The 20,452-nt window shown below is 45.0% G+C and overlaps 1 protein-coding gene across 1 annotated transcript in view; it reads left to right on the top strand.

Annotated features, from left to right (window-relative positions):
• NUP188 (nucleoporin 188) overlaps nucleotides 1-20,452 on the top strand; it is a 3,305,077-nt gene that overhangs the window by 1,671,639 nt on the left and 1,612,986 nt on the right. The window contains exon 25 of the mRNA XM_044058121.1: nucleotides 17,046-17,171. Coding sequence (XP_043914056.1) covers nucleotides 17,046-17,171 — 126 coding nt within the window. The remainder of the gene's footprint in view (nucleotides 1-17,045; nucleotides 17,172-20,452) is intronic.

Genomic DNA, 20,452 nt, shown 5'->3' with positions numbered 1-20,452 from the left:
GACTAGTGTATGTGTTTGTTTTTTTTTTTTTTTTTTTTTGCGCTAGTCTAAATTTTATCCATCGGCATTCCTTTTTTCTATAACATGTCAAAGGATACCAAGGTATCAGGGTTCAAGAAGTGTGACTCGTGCTGTCAGAAAATGTCTCTGACAGACGGTCACACTTCCTGTGTTTATTGTCTGGGTGCCCTACACCTGCAGGACTCTTGCTCAGTATGTCATGCCTTTAGTCCGAGAGTCCTGCAGGAGTGTAGGAACAAGTTAATTCTCAGGGGGTTACTAAAACCCGAGGGGTCTCCGACGAAGTCTCAGCCAGCGAAAACCCCTAAGCCCATCAAGCCGTTGGCTCCCAGTATGGAGCCGTCGCCAAGTGGAGCATCTGCTTCAATTTCGTTTCCGATCGGAACCGAAGTATCAGAATCTCTCCCTGCTCCAACCTTGGTGTTGGAGCCATCAGGGAGCCGTAAGCGATCCAGGTCACCATCCCTGGAGTCGATTCGCTCGGCTCCGGGATCACCTTTGCTACAGTCTGAATGGAGCCATAGGTCCCACTCTTCTCGGTCCTCGAGGCTGTCCAATCATGACTTGGAGAGAGTGGTTAGTAGACTCCTCAAATCGCAGGCCCTGGCTAAAATGTTAACTGGCCCTCCTCATCAGGCTGTGGCTGCTCCTTTTTCTGAAGTAGTTCCTCGTCCGACTCCTCCTGTCAGTTTGGAGCCGGAGCTTGTTGGGGTTCTGATCCTGGAAACGTCGCCGATGCTTCCCCTTATGGCTCCTTCGTCGGCTCCGATTTCTTCAATGGTTCGGTCCTTGAAGGGATCTGGGCGCCGAGCCTTCCTCGTCGGCTCCGAGGGGGCGAGTGGCATTGGACCCTTGTCTGACCCCATTCTCCCTCTCGGAGCCTCGACGCAGGTAAGCTCGGCTCCTACATCGGCCTCTGAGCCGTCCCTTTCGGTGCCGGAGAGGATTCCCGTCTCCTCGGAGCGGGGGCCCTCTTCTCTGCCGGACAGGGGCGCCTTCGAGGTCATGAGGAGCGTGCTGACTTCTGAGTCTGCACCTCAATCAGCCCCTTCAGCTCCTCCCCCCAGGGTGCCTGCTTCGGTCTCTGCCCCTCCTCCAAACCCCAAGTGAGGGGATCAAATGCTCCAGGTCACCCCACTGGGTGTATCTTCCTCTTCCAAGGCCTCCCCTGAGATTTGAGAGGAGCCCCCTCGAAAGAGGAAATGTAAGAGGAGACATGTTGACTCCCCAGAGTTGGTCACATCAGATACTGACTTGGAGGATTCGGAAGAGTCTCCAAGATCCCCCTCTGAAGATGTCTTTTTCTCAGATATCCTTGAGATCCATAAGCAAAAGGGGAACTGGTCTGCCTTTAACCCTTCTGAGGACGAGTCTGTGTACTTGGATGCGTTTGGTTCTCGCCCCTCCACCTTCTGGGTGTTTTTGCCTTTCGATCCATTAATGTAAGTGGTGGCTCAGAAGGCATGGTCAGCTCCGGAACACTGGAACCAACCCCCCGCAGGCCCACTAAGTTTATTACGGCCCCTCAAGATAAACAGTTTCTGACAAAGGGTGTCCCCGTTGATGCCATGGTGGTAGCAGCTGCCACGAAAAAGGAGTTGGCTGACACTTCTGTACCTGTCCATCCCCCTAATAAAGAGTCTAGGATGATGGATAGATATGGGAAGCGGATGTTTTCCTCAGCGACCTTCTCCATGCGGTCGCTGAATTATTTGTGCCACTTCACCCGTCTTCAGAGGGATCTCCTCAAGGAGCTAGGAGATAACCTGCAAGATCCATCAGCTGTGGGGGCTCAAGACAAGATAAACTCCCAGCTGGCGACTCTTAATTCTATTGTTAACTCCTCCATGCGGCTCATTTTGTATGCGGCTGATGGGACGAGTAGAGCCACAGGCACAGGCGTGGCTTTGAGAAGACATGCCTGGATGTGGTTATGTAACTTTGCTGATCCCTTCAAGGCGTCTTTCACCAACACCCCTTTTGATGGTTCGGCTCTGTTTGGACCTCAGGTGAAAGATACACTTAACAGGTGTGAGCAGGTGGGCAAGACTCTCTCTGCCGTGGGAGTCTGTTTTTCCACTCCCTCTAGACCATACCCTTAGGGTCAGAAGAGTGGGAAGATGTGGTTCCGGAAGCCCCAGGGAGACGTGCCTGACGCACATAGGTTCATAGGTTCATACTAGGCTATCTGCCCTAGGGCATTTATAAGCCTAGCCAGAGTGTGTTTGGCTTTCGCCACCCATTTTAAATTAATGTTGCTATGCCCTTTTTCGAGGTTAGTATACTGTGCCTCTGTCTAACAGTGACACAGAAGTGATACCTGGGGTAAACCTACAATCTCCCATCCACTCATCAAGATTCCTCTTGAAGAAAGTCAGTGAGGGACTCTGCCTAACTTGGACTGGGAGTTTATTCCAGAGTGAAGGGAGCCTCTGGGTTATGAATCTGTCCCTCCAGCATGTCCTATTTATTTCAGTGCTGAGGTTCAAGTCTCTCGAGCACGTAGCTTGATGGGATTTGGATTTTCTGAGGTGCAGCATGCCCATTAATTCCGGGTTGGACATGGCTTTATACGTCAGGCACAGATCGCCTCTGAGCAGGCGGTATGCCACTGAGTAAAGCTGGAGTTTCTTTAACCGGGCAGCATATGGCATCTGTTTGAGCCCTATGATCCTCTTGGTGAGGTACTTTTGGGGTCTTTCCAGTTGCTGCAGGTGTCTGGTAATGTACATCCCAAAAGGGGCATTGTACTCGATTATAGGCCTGATGAGGGATGAGTAAAGAGGCACGATGACCTCCCCTGATCTAGATGTGAATCCCTTCATGATTAGGTGGGCTATATAAAATGTTTTTCTAACCACTTTGGCCACGTGGTTGTGAAATGAGAGATTTCTATCAACTTGGGTCCCCAGGTCCCTAATTACTACTTCTGTACTTAATGGATTACCACCTATGTGGTAATTTGTGGGCACTTTGTTTTTGCTAAAGGGGATGACTATACACTTTTTGGCGTTTAGCTTGAGGCCATGGCTCTGGCACCAGTTGTCTGTTTTTATGAGGCCCTTTTGGAGGATGCTTGTCGGCTGGAGAGTCGATTATGGCGCCCAGTTTGCAGTCATCTGCGAACTTAGTCAGCCACAGTCCTTCCGTGTTAGCCTGTACCTCCGAGAAATATATACCGAACAAGAGAGGTCCCAGGACTGAGCCTTGGGGGGCGCCACTTGTAACTGGTTTGGAGTCTGACATGGCTCCAGGAATTCTAACCATGTGGGTTCTGTCCTTGAGCCAGTTTGCAACCCATCTAGTGACATAGGGGTTTATATTTAAGCTGGTGAGCCTATCTATAATGCCCGAGTGGGGTATTGTATCGAAGGCTTTTGCGAGGTCCAGGTAGGCTGTGTGGACCACCTTCCTCTCGTCAATGGCCTTGGTGACTGTTTCAAAGAAATCAACCAGGTTTAAGAGGCAGGATCTGCCCATAACAAAGCTGAACTGGGTAGGATCCAGTGTCTGGAAGTCCCCAATATCTTTATTTATGAGGTCCATGATGATCCTTTCCATAGCTTTGCAGACCAAGCTAGTCAGGCTTATGGGGCGATAGTTTCCAGGATCCGTTGAGGCGCCACCTTTGTGGAGAGGGACCACTGTTGCTGTACGCCACTCTTTGGGTACATATCCTGTAGTAAGGCTGAGATTGAACAGTAGTTTTATGTTTGGGTTTAGCTCTTCTTGGAGTTCATGTAGGACGCAGCCCAGGACACCGTCTGGTCCCATTGATGCTGTGTTTTTTGCTTTGGAGAGGGCAACTCTTACCTGAGCATCTGAGATGTCAGGGGGGCAGCACTCTGCTGGGATAAATATTTGCCCTTTTGGTGGGGGGGGGGGGCGCTGAACCTGTCAGCTAGGATGTTGGCAATGTCTGTGGGTTCGGTGTATTTTTTGTCATTTTGGACTAATTCTGAGCATATCTGGGAATTCCCACCCAGGTTCCAAACATAACTAAAGAAAACCTTATGATTATCCTTAGTGTCCTGTGCAATTTTTCTCTCGAAGCTGGCCTTAGACGATTTTATGAGTGCCCGTAGTTTTTTGTTAATACTGATCAGAGATGCCTTCCCTTTTTGGGATTTTGCTCTATCATGTAGTAGCATCCTCCTTCTATTGTATAGTTTGTTTATGGCTGGGGTCCACCGGACAGGACGTCTGCCTTTGGAGGATTGGGTCTTGGTTTTATTTGGGATTGTATGATTCATGCATTCCTGAAGGTGTTCATAGAATGCGTTTATAAAGGATTCTGAGGTCTGGGCCATATTTTTCACAGGCCCGGGGGCTTTGAAGGATTCCACCTCGGTTTTGAGGAGTGTGGAATTTGCTTTAGAGAAGTTTTTCACTGTGGTTTTCAGGGCAAGGGGTGGAGTCGGGATGTGAATATCCAGTGAGATTAGTTTATGGTCTGATCTTACCAGTGAGGGATACACTTCTGGTCTGGAGCATAGAGTCCCCATGTTGGTGATGATCAGGTCCAGTATGTTTTCCCCTCTTGTTGGAGTGGTAACAAGTTGATGTCCTTCAAGGATGCATCTGCAGTCCTTACAAATGGGTTGTCCTGGCCTCAGGCAGCCCTTCGGTCGGCCGGATTCCAAAGTCTGGGTCTGGCCTCGGCTGATGTCGCACTTCACCCGACGTCATAGCTGCAGTTCAGCGGGTATAAAGGCATCAGCCGACGCCATTTTCCTCAGTTTTTCTTGCCGCTTGGCACCCGAAGCAGAAGCTGTTCGTAAGTGCCGGTCGGTCAGAACCAGAGATTACTACTACCGAAGACTTCTAAAAAGCTACGTACCCCGTTGGGGACTCTTTCTTGCCTACGCCGATGTCAGAAAAAGTGAATAACTGTTTAACTTGTGGGAAACAAATACCTCATAAAGATTTCCACTCTTACTGCCTACCTTGTTTAGGCCCAGACCACGACGTAGCAGCTTGTCTAGCCTGTGCTTCTTTCAACCGACGGACGCTTAGACGTCGGTCGGAATTTGCTGAGGAGTTTTTCGGCTCCGCTTTTGCTTACAATATGCCGTCGGAAACTCCAACTTCGCAATTACCTAAAAACGCAAGGAAAAGGACCGACACCCGCGGTCTGCGGTTTCGGCCGAAACCGCGGTTAAGTCAACCGCGAGGGTCTCTGTTTTGGCTGAAACCGATTCCACGGTTCTTCCTTCGACCGAAAGCTTGCCTCCTACCGAGACCTCATCCAGCATGGCTGAATCTTCTACTGAAATCCCACCTGCTCTTGCAGGTTCACAGGATTTATCTGATACTATACCTTTAGATATATCTACTCCTGCACGTGGAGCTGCTAGGCCCCCTGCATCCATGTCGATTAAGGCTTTTGCCAGGGCTAAAGCAGCAAAATCTACCAAAACTGTGCCTGCTAAGACCCCCTCTCACAGGCCTAGCTCTAGTTCTCAAATGCTTAGTCTAGCAGAGGATCTCATTTCTTTGATCCGGGGATCCCAACCTCACCCTGACAGGGCCTCTCACCCACCTCCAGAGAAGAGGCCTAGAGCAGACCCCCCTGAGCCAGTTTCTTCAGATTACTCCTCTGATGATTCAGATAATACAAACCCTCCAGAGGGCCCTTATTCTCCTTATGAGGACTCTGATGCAGAAGACTCCATTCCTTCTGCCTCTCCGCCTGAGGAAGTTTCTTTTGGGGAAACCTTGCATGCTATGAGGGAACAATTTCAATGGCAGGGCCAGGATTTTTCAGACTCTAGGAAAAGGCTTAGAACCTTTTTACATTTGCCACAGCATAGGCCTTTAGCCATTCCTCCAGTACTCACTGTTGTGGATGATGCATTTAATGATGCTTGTACTGCTCCTGATTCTCTTCCTCCGGCCCCTGCTAAGCCCGACAGGTACTACAGGGTTCCGGACACACATTATCATCTGTATAAGGCTCCTTTTGCAGATCCTGAAACTATCTCCCAGGGACCCAAGGCTGTAGCAGCTACCTCTGCCAAAACCCCTCCCTCTGAAAGGGAATCTAGGGCCTTAGAGATGGGGTAAAAAGTTTACACTTCTGCTACTCTTTCGGCTAGGGCCTTAAACTGTCAATTCCACATGATTCAGTATCAGGAATTTATGTTAGATCAGTTAACTAAAAACTGTCCTCGTCTGAACCATTAGACAAAAATCTGTTCAGGAAATGGTACATAACATTCAGCAGGTCAGTAATCATTCTTTAAAATGCGGCTATGATGCACTGGAGGCTTCCTTTAGATCAGCTATGACTGTACAGTGATCAGAAGGCATGCATGGTTAAAAGAGCAGTCCTTACCAGACCATGTTAAATCAAAGCTCCTAGACGCTCCCATGGATAAGCTCAATTTGTTTGGCTCCCCTGCACAGCAGGTGCTGAAGAAGGTGGAAGAGAAAGCAAAATCTGTCCAGACAGTCAAGGATTTCTTACAGGTCCAGCCTCCAAGGTTTAGTAGGAACTGGCCTTCCAAGAATTGGTCCTTTCCAGACACCTCCAGAGCTCAGAGAGGCAGGAATAGGCCCAAGAGGCAGGGGTCAATCCAGAGGTGCCTACAGGGGCGTCAGTGGCAGCCTAACAACCAGCAGTACTGCCACAGATCCAGCCACCACCACGTCCACAGGACAATCACAGTGACTTGGCTCTGAGACCGCCTACCAGGGAACAACTAGAAGCACCCTTAGGCGGAAAACTAGCCTTATTTTCAGTAAACTGGCATCACATCACAGGAGACAAATGGATTTTACAGACAATAGACCAAGGTTACAGGTTTCACTTCCATACTCTACCAAGGAAGAGAGGAATGCCAAACCTACCTCCAAATCAGAAGACAAATGCTCTACAACAAATACACCACTTACTAAGGATGAGAGCTATAGAAAGGGTACCGTCTATGGAACAAGGGCAAGGATTTTACTCCAGACTTTTCCTGGTGCCAAGAAAAGAAAACCAATGGAGACCTATTCTCGACCTGTCCGCTCTAAACACACACATCATTGTTCCAAAATTCAAAATGCTGACCCTTCAGCAGCTTCTTCCCATGCTGGGCAAGGAGTCTTGGCTGGTAACTCTAGATCTCAAGGAGGCATACCTGCACGTCCCCATACGACCAAATTGCAGAAGATACCTCAGATTTCTTGCAGGATCAGAGCATTATCAATTCTCAGCATTGCCCTTTGGCTTATCTACTGCGCCCAGAGTATTCACGAAATGCCTGGCATCAGTAATTGCTCATTGCAGGCTTCAGGGAATTCAAATTTACCCTTACCTGGACGACTGCCTGTTACAAGCGGACAACAAAAACAAATTAGAAAAAGATTTGAAAAAGGTCATTCATATACTGCAAGCCCTGGGATACACAGTCATTATAAGAAAATCAAGGCTGATCCCATCCCAGAGGATAACTTTCTTGGGTACAGAACTGGACACATCAAATCAAATGGCATCCCTCACAGCAGAAAAACAGAAGCAACTTCCTCTCTATTTCATGGCATTAACAAAGCAGAACCAGCTAACAGCAAGGAAAGTCCTGCAAGCCCTGGGTTACATGGCATCCTGCATAATATGGATTCCACATGCCAGACTACATATGAGAAAGTTACAATGGTACCTAAGGAATTTATGGTCTCAGCACAAGCACAGCCTAGAAACCCAAATTCCAATAATTCCATGCCTGAAGCAAGAATTCCAATGGTGGGCTCAGGCCTGTCAATCGAACAAAGGGATGCCCTTCCACAGCACTCAACCAAGCCAGGCTATCACAACGGACGCCTCAGACCTCGGTTGGGGGGCACACATGCTGGACAAGTGCATACAAGGCTTATGGACTCAAGACCAGCTGAACCTACACATAAATCAAAAGGAGATGCTGGCAGTAAAACTGGCAATTCAGACATTCAGACCATTTCTTCGACAGGGTCAATTGCTGATAAGGACAGACAACACCACAGTTATGTGGTACATCAACAAACAGGGAGGCACACATTCATACCCTCTATGCCGGATGGCAATGGACCTCTGGAATGTGGCCCTGAGCTTCAACATTCAGTTACAAGCAATATTTGTACCAGGAAAAGAAAATATACTAGCAGACATCCTAAGCAGAACTACCACGGATGCCCATGAATGGATGCTACATCCAGACATCTTCAAATCCATTACAGAGAAATGGGGACTACCAGAAATAGACTTATTCGCATCCCCACACAACCACCAATTGAAAAAATTCTGCACAAGGGCCTACCACCCACTTGCTTGGAAGGTGGACTCCCTATCTTTCAGTTGGAAAAACCTGACAGCATATGCATTCCCACCTCTTCCTTTGATGCACAAGGTGCTATTGAAGATCAAAGAAGACCGTTCAAGGATCATCCTGATAGCTCCAGACTGGCCGAGGCAGCATTGGTACCCATTACTGAGGAGCATGTCTCGGGAACAAATATTGCCTCTGCCCCTAGTTCCCTTACTGTTAACACAGAACAACTTCAAAACCCTGCATCCAAACCTGAAAACACTGCAGCTGGCTACCTGGAACATTGCATAAGACAAAATAACCCTGATTTATCTCAAAGGGTTAAAGACATTATCTTGGAGGCTCGCAGACCCTCAACAAGAAAAACTTATTCAGCAAAATGGAAAAAATATCTCATTTGGTGTGCAACAAAAGGAATAGATGCATTAGTGGCAAACATAGCTAACATCCTGGAATATTTAGCAGAGCTTTTCCACAATGGTCTGTCTTACTCCTCCATTAAGATTCATGCATCAGCAATTTCAGCAGAATACAACATGGATCCTCCAGTCTTTTCTCAACCTCTACTCAGACAGTTTCTCAGAGGAATTAAAAATGTGAAACCACCAAGGAAACCACCATTGCCTACATGGGACTTGAACTTTGTGTTAGAAAAGTTAACACTCCCCCCTTTTGAACCAGCAGCAACAGCAGAATTACAGTACTTATCTTGGAAGACTGCATTCCTGCTTGCAATCACTTCAGCTAGAAGGGTTTCTGAATTACAGGCATTAATGGCAGTACAGCCCTTCCTTATCTTCCATCAGGATAGAGTGTCCATGAGAACTAATCCTACCTTTATGCCAAAAGTGGTCTCCAGAGTATCTTTAAACCAAGCAATACACCTGCCAACATTCTTCCCAACCCACAGAACAGGGGAAAGATTGCTGCATACCTTGGATGTACACAGACAATTGCGCTACTACCTGGACAGAACCAAGAACTATAGAAAAACTGACCAGCTTCTGGTAGCATATGCCACAGGAATGGAAGGAAAAGCAATTTCAAAACAAACAATCTCAAAATGGATAGGAAATTGCATTAGATTTTGTTACTCTTTTCATGGAAAGGCAACTCCAGAAAACATCAGACCTCATTCCACAAGGGCTACAGCCACTACTACAGCTTTCTTACGAGGAGTGGCTACCAAAGACATTTTAGAGGCTGCTACTTGGAGCTCCGTGCATACATTTGCCAAGCATTATAATCTGCCTTTATACTCCAGATCGAGCAGGTTTTGCCACTGCTGTTTTGCAAGGGATCTTAACTACCATAAACTCTTAGTGCCTCCTTAGTGCCTCCTCCCCAGTTTGGCTATGGTATTCTACCCATTTGTAAGGACTGCAGATGCATCCTTGAAGGACATAGTACAGTTTTGTACCTACCATAAATGTAGATGTCCAAGAGGTATGCATCTGCAGTCAGGATACCACCCTCCTTCCCCTCTGTGGTACTCCTAGGGTATTTGCCCATCTTGTAGCTAGCTGGGGCAATCTATTATGGTGTATTTGTTTGTATATATGTATATACATGTTTATTTCTATTTGCTCTCTATTGTTTGGAAACATTTGCATTTATCCAAATTTAGCCTTCCTAGAGGGCACCTGGCATCTGGGGCAAGAAACACTGAGGAAAATGGCGTCGGCTGATGCCTTTATACCCGCTGAACTGCAGCTATGACGTCAGGTGAAGTGCGACATCAGCCGAGGCCAGACCCAGACTTTGGAATCCGGCCGACCGAAGGGCTGCCTGAGGCCAGGACAACCCATTTGTAAGGACTGCAGATGCATACCTCTTGGACATCTACATTTATGGTAGGTACAAAACTGTACTTTCCATAGCATTTGAGTTTATAAATTCTAGGAACCTTTGAGCTAGGGTGTTGGAGATAGAGTAATGCTCCCAGTCTATGTTTGGGTAGTTGAAGTCGCCCAATATAATGGTGTTTGGAGAGACCTTCATATTTTCTAGTGTTCTTAGGAAGGCCGAGTGGGGTTCCTGGGTTTGGGAGGGTGGTCTGTAGCAGGCTATAAACTGGAAGGCAGTTTTACCCACTGTTAGTTGCACATGGATAGTCTCTGATGCTTTGTGCTGTGCCCACCAACCTGGAGGTGTGGGTATCTTTGACGAATATTGATACTCCCCCTCCTTTTGTAGTACGGTCCAAGTTTTGGGGCCGAAAAGCATGGTATGAGGTATAACCTGGTAGTGCTGGGGTGCTGTCTGGAGCCTTGAACCAGGTTTCTGTTACTGCACAGATATCGATGATGTCCTTCAAGAATGCAACGGCAGTCATAACATATGGGTTGTCCTGCCTCAGGCAGCCCTCGGTCGGAAGGATTCCAAAGTCTGGGTCCGGCGTCGGCTGGTGTCACCTCCTCTCCGACGTCAGAATGGCTGGAGTATAAAGGCATCGGCCGACGCTATCTTCTTCAGTCTTTCTTGCCGCGCGGTGCCCGAAGCAGAAGCAGTTCGCAAGTGCCGGTCGGTCAGCTCCTGTGTTTTCAATACCGAAGTCATCTAAAAGCTGAGTACCCCGTTGGGGAACATTTTTTCTTGCCTCAGCCGATGTCAGAACAAATTGAGAAAGTTAATAATTGTTTGTCTTGTGGTAAACAAATTCCTCATAAGGACTTCCATTCTTACTGCCTTCCTTGCCTGGGCCCAGACCACGATGTCTCGGCCTGTGCTGCCTGTGCTTGCTTTAATAAGCGCACTCTCAGGCGCCGGGCAGAATTTGCCGAAGAGTTTTTCGGCAAATCTTTCGCGTATATCATGCTGTCGGATCAACCGACAACTCAATCTTCCAAAAAACGCAGTCGATGTTCTCCATGCTAAGGAGAGTTTCGAGTGCGTGCATCTTGAGGTTTAGACTTCTGGCATTGAGTAGCATTACTCTGTTTCTTATCCCTTGTGATACCTATGGAGGTGGGTTTGTCTTTTGAGCGTTGCCTAAAAAAGGCACTATGGGGGTAGCAAGAGCCTTTGCCAATATCCGAAAGCCCAGGGGTGACAGGTGCAAGCCGTCCCTAGCGAAGCATCGTGGCTTGTTGAGCATGTCATCCCAGGCTGACAGGCATTGGATCCCCTTTGAATGACACCAATACATGGCGAGTTTCCCTCCAGAGGCAGAGGAGGGAACAACAATAGCTGCCGCCCGCAGGGCAGAGGGGGTCCGCATAATCAGGGCAGCAGAGAATCTTTCTCTGACAAGCCCTTCCAGCACCCCTGAGGGGCTGTCCGCCTTTGGAGGCAGTCGGGGGAAGGTTGTCTCTGTACCCAGAAGCCTGGTGTCTCATCACTCCAGACAGATGGGTACAGTCTATCATATCCAGAGGTTACAAAATCCTTTTGTCCACACTCCCTTAAAATCAAACAACCCCATCCCAGATGTTCCACCCAGTCTAAGGGAACAGGCAGTACAAGAAATTTCAAGACTGCTAAAAAAAAAAAAAAAAAAAAAAAAAAAACAGGCCATCCAACAAGTCCCAGCAGACCAGCAAGGATCCGGAATTTACTCAAAGTTCTTTTTGGTACCAAAAAAGACAGGGGATTGGAGACCCATTTTGGATCTCAGCAGACTGAACAAGTCTGTTCAAAGAACGAAGTTCCGGATGGTCACGCTTCAGTCCATTCTACCCTTTTTGGGTCAGGACAATTGGATGTGCTCCACAGATCTTCAGGATGCGTACTATCACATCAAAATGGACAGGCGTTCCAGAAGGTTTCTCCACTTCCGGCTGGGAGCCAGTCATTACCAGTTCAGAGCCCTGCCCTTTGGTCTCACCACAGCCCCCAGGGTGTTCACCAAATGCATGGCAGTGGTTACCGCTCACCTGAGACGGCAAGGATTCCAGGTGTTACCATATCTAGACGACTGGCTTCTTACTGCTACCACCAGACATTAATTGCTGAGAGCCTGGGATTATACCATCCAAACGTGCTCCAACCTAGGTATCTCAATAAATTTCGAAAAGTCTGTATTGTCGCCTTGTCAGCCTTTAACTTTTATAGGCGCAAGATTAAATACGAAAGGTCTGTCCGCAAGACTTCCAGTAGACAGAGTGGCAGACATTCGCCGACATGTACAGGTATTATCAGGATGCAGAAAGATTGAGGCCAGATTCGTCCTAAAAACCTTAGGTCTCATGTCAGCAGCAATTATATTAGTTCCCCTGGCTCGTTTTCACATGAGGATTGTCCAATGGATGCTTTTCACCCAATGGTCCTTGCAACAACTTCCTTTGTCTAACAAGATAATCACACAGTCATGCAAAGACCACTTGGCTTGGTGGATGGTCTCTCCATCAGTACCCCAGGGCAGACCACTTGTCCTTCCTCCTCCAGTTGCCACGTTTACCACGGATGCCTCCTTGATTGGCTGGGGGGGGGGGCGCATTTTCAGGGCAGGACTGTCCAGGGCACCTGGCAATCCCACGAGTACCACTTGCACATAAACGTCTTGGAGATGAGGGCGGTGCTTTTAACGTTGCAAGCTCTTCAGAACTCTCTACCCACTGGGACCATTGCAATTCAGACAGACAATATGTCTGTAGTGTGGTACATCAACAAGCAGGGTGGAACCAAGTCCTATCCCTTATGTCGAGAAGCACTCAGACTATGGCAGTGGGCGATCTCCTCTGAACGGTTTCTGACAGCAACGCACATCCCTGGGACGTCCAATGTCATAGCGGACAGGCTAAGCAGAGCTATTCTCATGCCTCACGAGTGGTCTCTCAACTGGACAGTAGCGGACAGAATCTTCCGCAAATGGGGTCAGCCTTGCTGCGACCTTTTCGCAACTCCTCTCAACAGCAAGTGCGACAGTTTCTTCTCTCTCTTCCCGGACACTTCCCCAGAGACGCTCTAGTTCACGATTGGCCCCAGGGACTTCTGTATGCATTCCCACCCTTTCCACTAATTACCAAACTAATTCAGAAAGCTACCATGCTGGGTTGCAGGATGATCCTCATTGCCCCCTACTGGCCTCGACAAATCTGGTTCCCATTCCTGTATCGTCACCTTCTGGAGAAGCCTTGGAATCTGGACCCAGTTCCGGACCTCCTGATCCATCAGTCGGGCGGGCTGCATCAGTCTCTTCAGTCTCTCAACCTCACTGCTTGGTTGATCCACTTCCAACCTTAGCCAGGCTTCCCAGTATTTCCAATTCAGTGCGTGAGATTATCCTTTCTTCACACAAACCTACAACCAGGAAGACTTATGCCAGTAAGTGGAAACGTTTCTCTTTCTGGGCAGATGCTAGAAATATAGATCCCTTCACGGCCCCTGTCCATAACGTTCTGGACTTCTTAGCAGAACTTTTCAAGCTGGCTCCTCGTTGGCCACCATTAGAGTTCAATTAGCGGCAATCTCTAATTTCCATACAGGCCTGTCAGAAACCAGCATCATGTCCCATAAGCTTTGCAAAGCCTTTCTGAAAGGAACAATCTTGCTCAGGCCTCCAGTGAGAGATCCCCCGCCTCCGTGGGACTTAAATTTGATCCTAGCTTCCTTGATACTGCCTCCCTTTGAACCGGCAGCTTCCTGCTCCTTGAAATTTCTTTCTTGGAAAACCCTCTTTTTGGTGGCCATTACTTCAGCGAGGAGAGTTTCTGAACTTCAAGCCCTTGGTGTTCATCTTCCTTATCTAGTTTTCCATAAGGATAGAGTTTCACTCAGGGCTAATCCTTCGTTCCTTCCTAAGGTCCCCTCTGAGAACAATTTGAATCAATCCATCGATCTTCCAGTCTTTTTTCCAAATTATTCCAACAAAGCTGAACACAAGTTACACCAGTTGGACGTTCATAGGCAATTACGTTTCTATTTGCATAGGACTGAGCAAATAAGGAAATCAGACCAACTCTTCCTGTCCTATGCGGAGGGTAAGCAAGGTCGACCAGTGTCTAAAGTAACCTCATCCAGGTGGTTGTCCACTATTATTACCCTTGTCTATCAGTTGAGGAATAAAGAACTCCCTGCTAAACCTAAAGGCCATTCAGGGCTTTAGCTACGTCGGTAGCTTTTCAATCAAGGCTTACCTGTGGGAGCCATTTGTGCGGTGGCCACATGGGCCACCCCCCATACCTTCATTTCACATTATAAATTAGATCTGGCCTCTAGGAGCAGAGCTGATTTTGGTTCCACTGTGCTCAAGAGTCTGTTCCGATGAGCCACCCAGGACTAATGTGCTAGGGCCGCTGTCCCAACCAGCAAGAATGAAGGCGAGAGAGACAACTTAACATTAAGAAGTTATGAACTTACCATAACTTTCCATGTTAGTTGTCTTCTCGCCTTCCTTCTTGCGTCCCACCCTCCATCCCCCTAGCCTAGATGGACCGAGCAGAGTCCTCCTACGAGTCTTGTCACTGGCTGAGTCTTTACCGTTTTATGTCCTCTACCTTTTTCTTCAGCCCTCTAGCTGAAGTCTTGCTTTTGGGACAGTTGTCCTCTTGTATTATTATGGTATTAGGTCTTCCAAACGAGATCTGGGGGGTCTAGCGCCAGGCATTGTGGGATATGGGGAGGCCTCGAGACAGTAAGTAGCTCTCAAGCTTTAGAAAATGGCTGAGTTGGAGCCGAGAGTCTGCTCCGAACCCAACCAGCAAGAAAGAAGGCGAGAAGAAGACAACTAACATGGAACGTTATGGTAGGTACATAGCTTCTTATTTCTCTTTCTCATCTAAAATGGGTAAAAGAGCATCTAAAGTAACACTGTCTCATTGGCTTTCAGAATGCATCTTCCTTGTCTTCAAAGAAAAGGGTTTATTCTTACCCAGACCTCCTAGAGCTCACCCTACAAGATCTGTGGCTGCCTCTTCAGCTTTCTTTATCAGGATATGTCTTGAAGGTGTCTTCACTGTTGCTACCTGTTCTAATATCCATGCCTTTGTCTCTCAATTTAAATTGGATTTGCAGTGAAGGTCAAGAGCCTTTTTTGGTTTAGCTCTGCACCTGAATATCTTTCCATGAGATCTTCCAGGTGTTACAGTAGCTGGGTCATATCCATTGAGGAATAGACATCAGATGCAAAAGTTATGTACTCAACATAATGATAGATCTGTGTTGTCTGCTTCTGTCCTTCCTTAACAAGTGTCACTCCTTCCCCCTTCCTTTCTTCTTTCCTTTTTTCATTGGCGCCTGCAGTGACCATACTGAGCTACCTTGGGACATAAGTAATATGCCTTTTTTTGCATTCCTGCTTGACATCTGGTTTCTTTGTAGTAGGCCTTTTTGGATAATTCAAATGCCGGGAGCAAATCTTATTTCCTTTTTCTGATATTAGGGGCCAAACACAATCTGAGATGTCTCCTTACAGAAGATTATGGGTAAGGGGAGGAGCCTGAGCACTAGAGCCTAAGCTTTAGAGTGGCCAGAGGCCTATCTGACTCTGATCCAAGGACCCATCTGTTGTGGAAGGACAGGGAGTATACATCACAGATCTATTGTTTGGGGAAGTACATAACTTTATCCGACAGCACCCCCACCCCTCCCTCCCAGGTTAGACCACACTTAAGTATTGTGTACACTTGTGGAGGCCTGACAAGGAAAGAAACCCTAAGCTAGTGGATAAAGAGCAAATGAAAACCACAGGAAAGGTATATTTGATGGAGGAAAGGATAGGACTTGATTTGTGGAATGGACACTCTTCTGGAGAGCAGAAGGGATGAGTCAAGCAGGTGCTGGAGATCATGTCAAGAAAAACTGTGAAGAGATTATGCTGAAGAGGAATTAGAAAAGGGGAGGAGGATGTACATGCAAGTGATTGTAAGGGCTTATTATTTCCTGCATCTCTGAAATTACGTATTTAATGTTCAGATAGTGGAATGGACTTGGAATGAGTGTGGTGAAGAAAACCCCACAGGAGATGGGACAGTCAGAGAAAGATGAGCGGAAAGCTAGAGATGGACAGGAGGTATAATATTAAATGCATTTAAAGGTTAGATAGATTTACAGTTGTCGTCCTCCATCAGGCAGAATTAAGGAAAAGGAACAGATCACATTAACTTTTCTGATCCCAAAACATGAGAGATATAGAAGACTGATAAACTGTCTCTATATACAGATGTTTTATTTATGAATTTTTGAAAAATTAGTTTAATTTTTGTTCATTTAAAACCATTATGTTGATGAAACAGCAGTAATGCAGTATTAAAATATTTTAGCTTTTTCCAAGTAGTGAAATGAGCGTGATGTTTTAATATTTAACATTTCTGCAATATGTCTACCTTATATTTTTGTTTTATCTCTGAAAAAGAGGAATATAGGTTTGTGAATCTGTAGGTATAAAATACTGGCGAGACTGCAATGTTCAGATTGCATTAGGAAGTCATGTGGTTAGGTTTTCAGTTCTGAGGTTGCAGTCTAGACTTGGGACAGCTAGCAGCATGTTAACTTGTACCCTTTGTCACAACTTAAATGTTACACATCCTTACTGTGTCTAATGGGTATAAACACTATTGATATATGGTAATCTGTTTAGTTCCAGATGCAATTCATTAATGATTTGAAGCCCAAAAGCCTTTCTTTTCACTTTCAGCACCCTATTACAATGAAAGAAAATCTGAATTCCTGCTTGGACTGACTTTCTTGACCGTCTTTGTCTCATGTTTGTTTTTTGTGTTTTTTTTTTTTTTTTGTGGATGGTTTTCACACATTGCTTATTTGCATGAAATACTAATGCTGCATTTCCTTTTTTAGAGCTTCCAGTTTGCAATCTCTGTGTATCCGCAGTCTGTCAAACACTGATGCTGGTCAGGCACTTGTAAACATTATGGGAATTGGTGTGGACACAATTGATTTTGTCATGGCAACACAGTCTAGCAGGTATGTTTTTTAGATGGTGAAAATATTTACCTTTCATAATTGTGAAGGTAGTATTTAGAGGATATAAAGTTGTAGACAAATCTGCATGAATTTCGTGAAACTAGCATGCTTATGGTTGCTTCACTTTTGTGTCAGTGTTATTTGTGCTTGAGAAAATTGGCCTTAATGTTGGGATTTCTTCTTCTGATATCTCAGTCTCATCATGTCTTAATCCTCAGCTTCCACACTTGTGGTAGGCGGGGTAGGATTTGAAAGGTTTACTATAAGATTAAGGCAACATGCTTAATCTCTGTGCACTTCAAATAGTTTCTGCTAGTTGCATAATTTGAATCTTGATCCCAACATATATTACTGAAAAGTTTCCATGTCCAATGTCTGAGAAGCGTAGAGTTGCAGATCAGCACTGTTACTGCAGTGTACCATTGTTTAAGGTGTCCACCAGAAGTTACAAGAAGCGTAAATGTACCTCTCCTGCAAACTAAGAGCTTTGGTGAGTGGCCAGCATGAGAACCAAGGGCTGAGTCATTTGCTTAATATTGGGGTAAAATTAGATCATAGTGGGACAGTAACAGTTTGTGAGTCTAGGCATTGGCCAAAGCTGACTTCTCCAAAGTCTTTCTCTGTGATGGCCTTTCACCTCTTATAGTCTGTTTGCTGATTTCAGCTAATGAGGGACCAAGCTCACACCCTCTAGCTGATTATACTGAAGGTACTAAGGGAGGTGTTCTCAGGCAACCACTTTAAGAGGGGAGTCCGGACATTTCAGCACCATCCTACCCATGCTTGAGACTTGAGGAGCACAGTGATTGTTGTTCGTATACAGAGAGAGCCTTTGAATTTCCCAGTAAACTGTTGGTGTTTGACCTTGAATTCTGTTTTATTAAGCTGAGAAAGGCCCAGCAGCTAGACTGAGTCTTCCTGTACATTTACTGTTTAACATCAGGTAGCACCTGTCTTTGCAGGTGTAGAAGCACATCTGTATGGATCATGGTTTGATTCCAGTTTAGGCTTCTCGATAACTGACCCTGTCCCTGATATATGATTCCAGGGTGGCTGACATCCTTCACCCACTGAACTCTGGCTTGTTGCTTCTTGTTTTGAATAAATAGAGGTAACCTTTTCTTGTTCTGAAACTCATAACTGCGAGCCCAGGGACCGAATGAGCAAAAATGCTGAGTTTTGTGTACATATACCAAGTTAGTTTGCTGTTTCTCTAAATATTCCCTTTTCTTTAAGGTACGGAAATTTTGGAGTTGGTGTATTAAATGCATGTACATACATATATATCTATATGGGTCCATATGACTTCATCGACAGTTCATTTGGTCGACAGTTCATTTCATCGACAAGCATTGTGTGCCCCCCACACCCCCCTTAACTACATACATCAACTTCAGGGTCGCACAACATTGGGGTAGGGGGCAAATGCTTGTCGATGAAATGAACTGTCGACCAAATGAACTGTCGACGAAGTCATATGGACCCATCTATATATATATATATATATCTAATATATATATATCTATATATATATCTATATATATATATATATCTATATATATATATATATATATATCTATATATATATATATCTATATATGTATCTGTGTGTGTGTATCTCTCTCTCTCTCTCTCTATATATATATATATATATATATATATATATATATATATTATATATATATATATATATATATATATATATTTATATATATATATATATATATATATATATATATATATATATATATATATGTTAAAATCTTTGAACAGCTAATAATGAAAGAATTGCAAACTAAACAGGGGGAGATATTTAAAAATACTGAGTATAATTTGTCTAAGGAAGAATATACTGCTATGACCAGGTTGGCTACATATACTACAGTGGTTATAACTAGGGCAGATAGAGGGGGAGCGACTGTAATTTGGGATAGGAATGACTATGAAATAGAGGCTAAGAAACAACTAGCTGATCCAATTTTTTACAGCCCCCTCCCAATAGACCCTACAAATGGGTTTAAATCTACTATAGATGAATACCTTTCTAAAGCAGTACAAGAGCAATTGATTAGTGAAGAGTTAGCACATTAACTTACAGTGGATAGTCCTACATTCCAGTATTTTTACTTGGTCCCAAAAATACATAAAACTTTACACTTTCCTCCAGGTAGACCTATAGTGGCAGGAAGAGGTTCTTTAACAGAACCATTATCCGAATATTTGGAATACAAACTTAAACCTTTGTTAACCCTAATGAGAGCTAGAATAAAAAATACCACTGAATTTTTATTACTGATGATCTACAGATATCTACCAATAGTTTAATAGGAACATTAGATGTCCAATCGCTCTATACAAGTATCCCACATAAGGCAGGGATAGAGGCAGTTAAATATTGGATGAATAGATCAGGTAAATACAAGCCATCAGAAATGGAGTTTTTGCTCACAATATTGGGGTTGGTTTTGCAATATAATGCCTTTAAATACAATAATAGTGGGTATTTACAGGTAAAAGGGACAGCGATGGGAGCTATGTTTGCTCCCACATATGCTGACCTGCTTATGGGCTATGTGGAGGAATGTTATATTTATACCATACCATTTCCTTATTCAGGACAGTTGAAAATGTGGCATCGATATTTAGACGACTGTTGGGTAGTGTGGGATGGGGACCAGATTGAATGGGATAGTTTCAAAAGATATCTGAATTCTAAAGAATATGGGATTATCTTTATAGGGAAACTTGACTTGTTCACTGTAGATTTTTTAGATGTGAATGTGACCAAGTTATTAGATGGCTCTATAGCCACAACTTTACATCGGAAACCTTTTTCTAAAAACTCTATTCTACACACACAAAGTTGCCACCCACCACATATAATTAAAAACATACCTAAGGCACAGTTCCAACGTATAAGGAGAATATGTTAAACTACAAGAGAGTATCATAAATATGAACAAGATCTACATGATAGATTTAGGGTTAGGGGATATCCAGTTAATAATATTCAAGAGGCTAAAAGTAAAATTCACAAAATAGATAGGAATAATATGCTAACAGAAAAAGAAGACAAGATGAAGGGAAAATCTACTGAGATTAGATTTATTACAACTTATGCCACAAATACAAGTAAAATTAAACAAGTGGTAGATAAATATTGGACCATACTGTTGAATGACCCATATCTATCCACGATATTGGGAAATAAATGCCAATTTGGATATAGAAAAGGTAAATCCATAGGACAGTTCTTTTCCACCTATAAAAAAGGTATAAAG

The sequence above is a fragment of the Protopterus annectens genome, chromosome 16.part0, assembly GCF_019279795.1.
Source record: "Protopterus annectens isolate FY-2018-M chromosome 16.part0, PAN1.0, whole genome shotgun sequence".
Taxonomy (NCBI): Eukaryota; Metazoa; Chordata; order Ceratodontiformes; family Protopteridae; genus Protopterus; species Protopterus annectens.
This window is presented reverse-complemented; position numbering and strand designations above follow the sequence as displayed.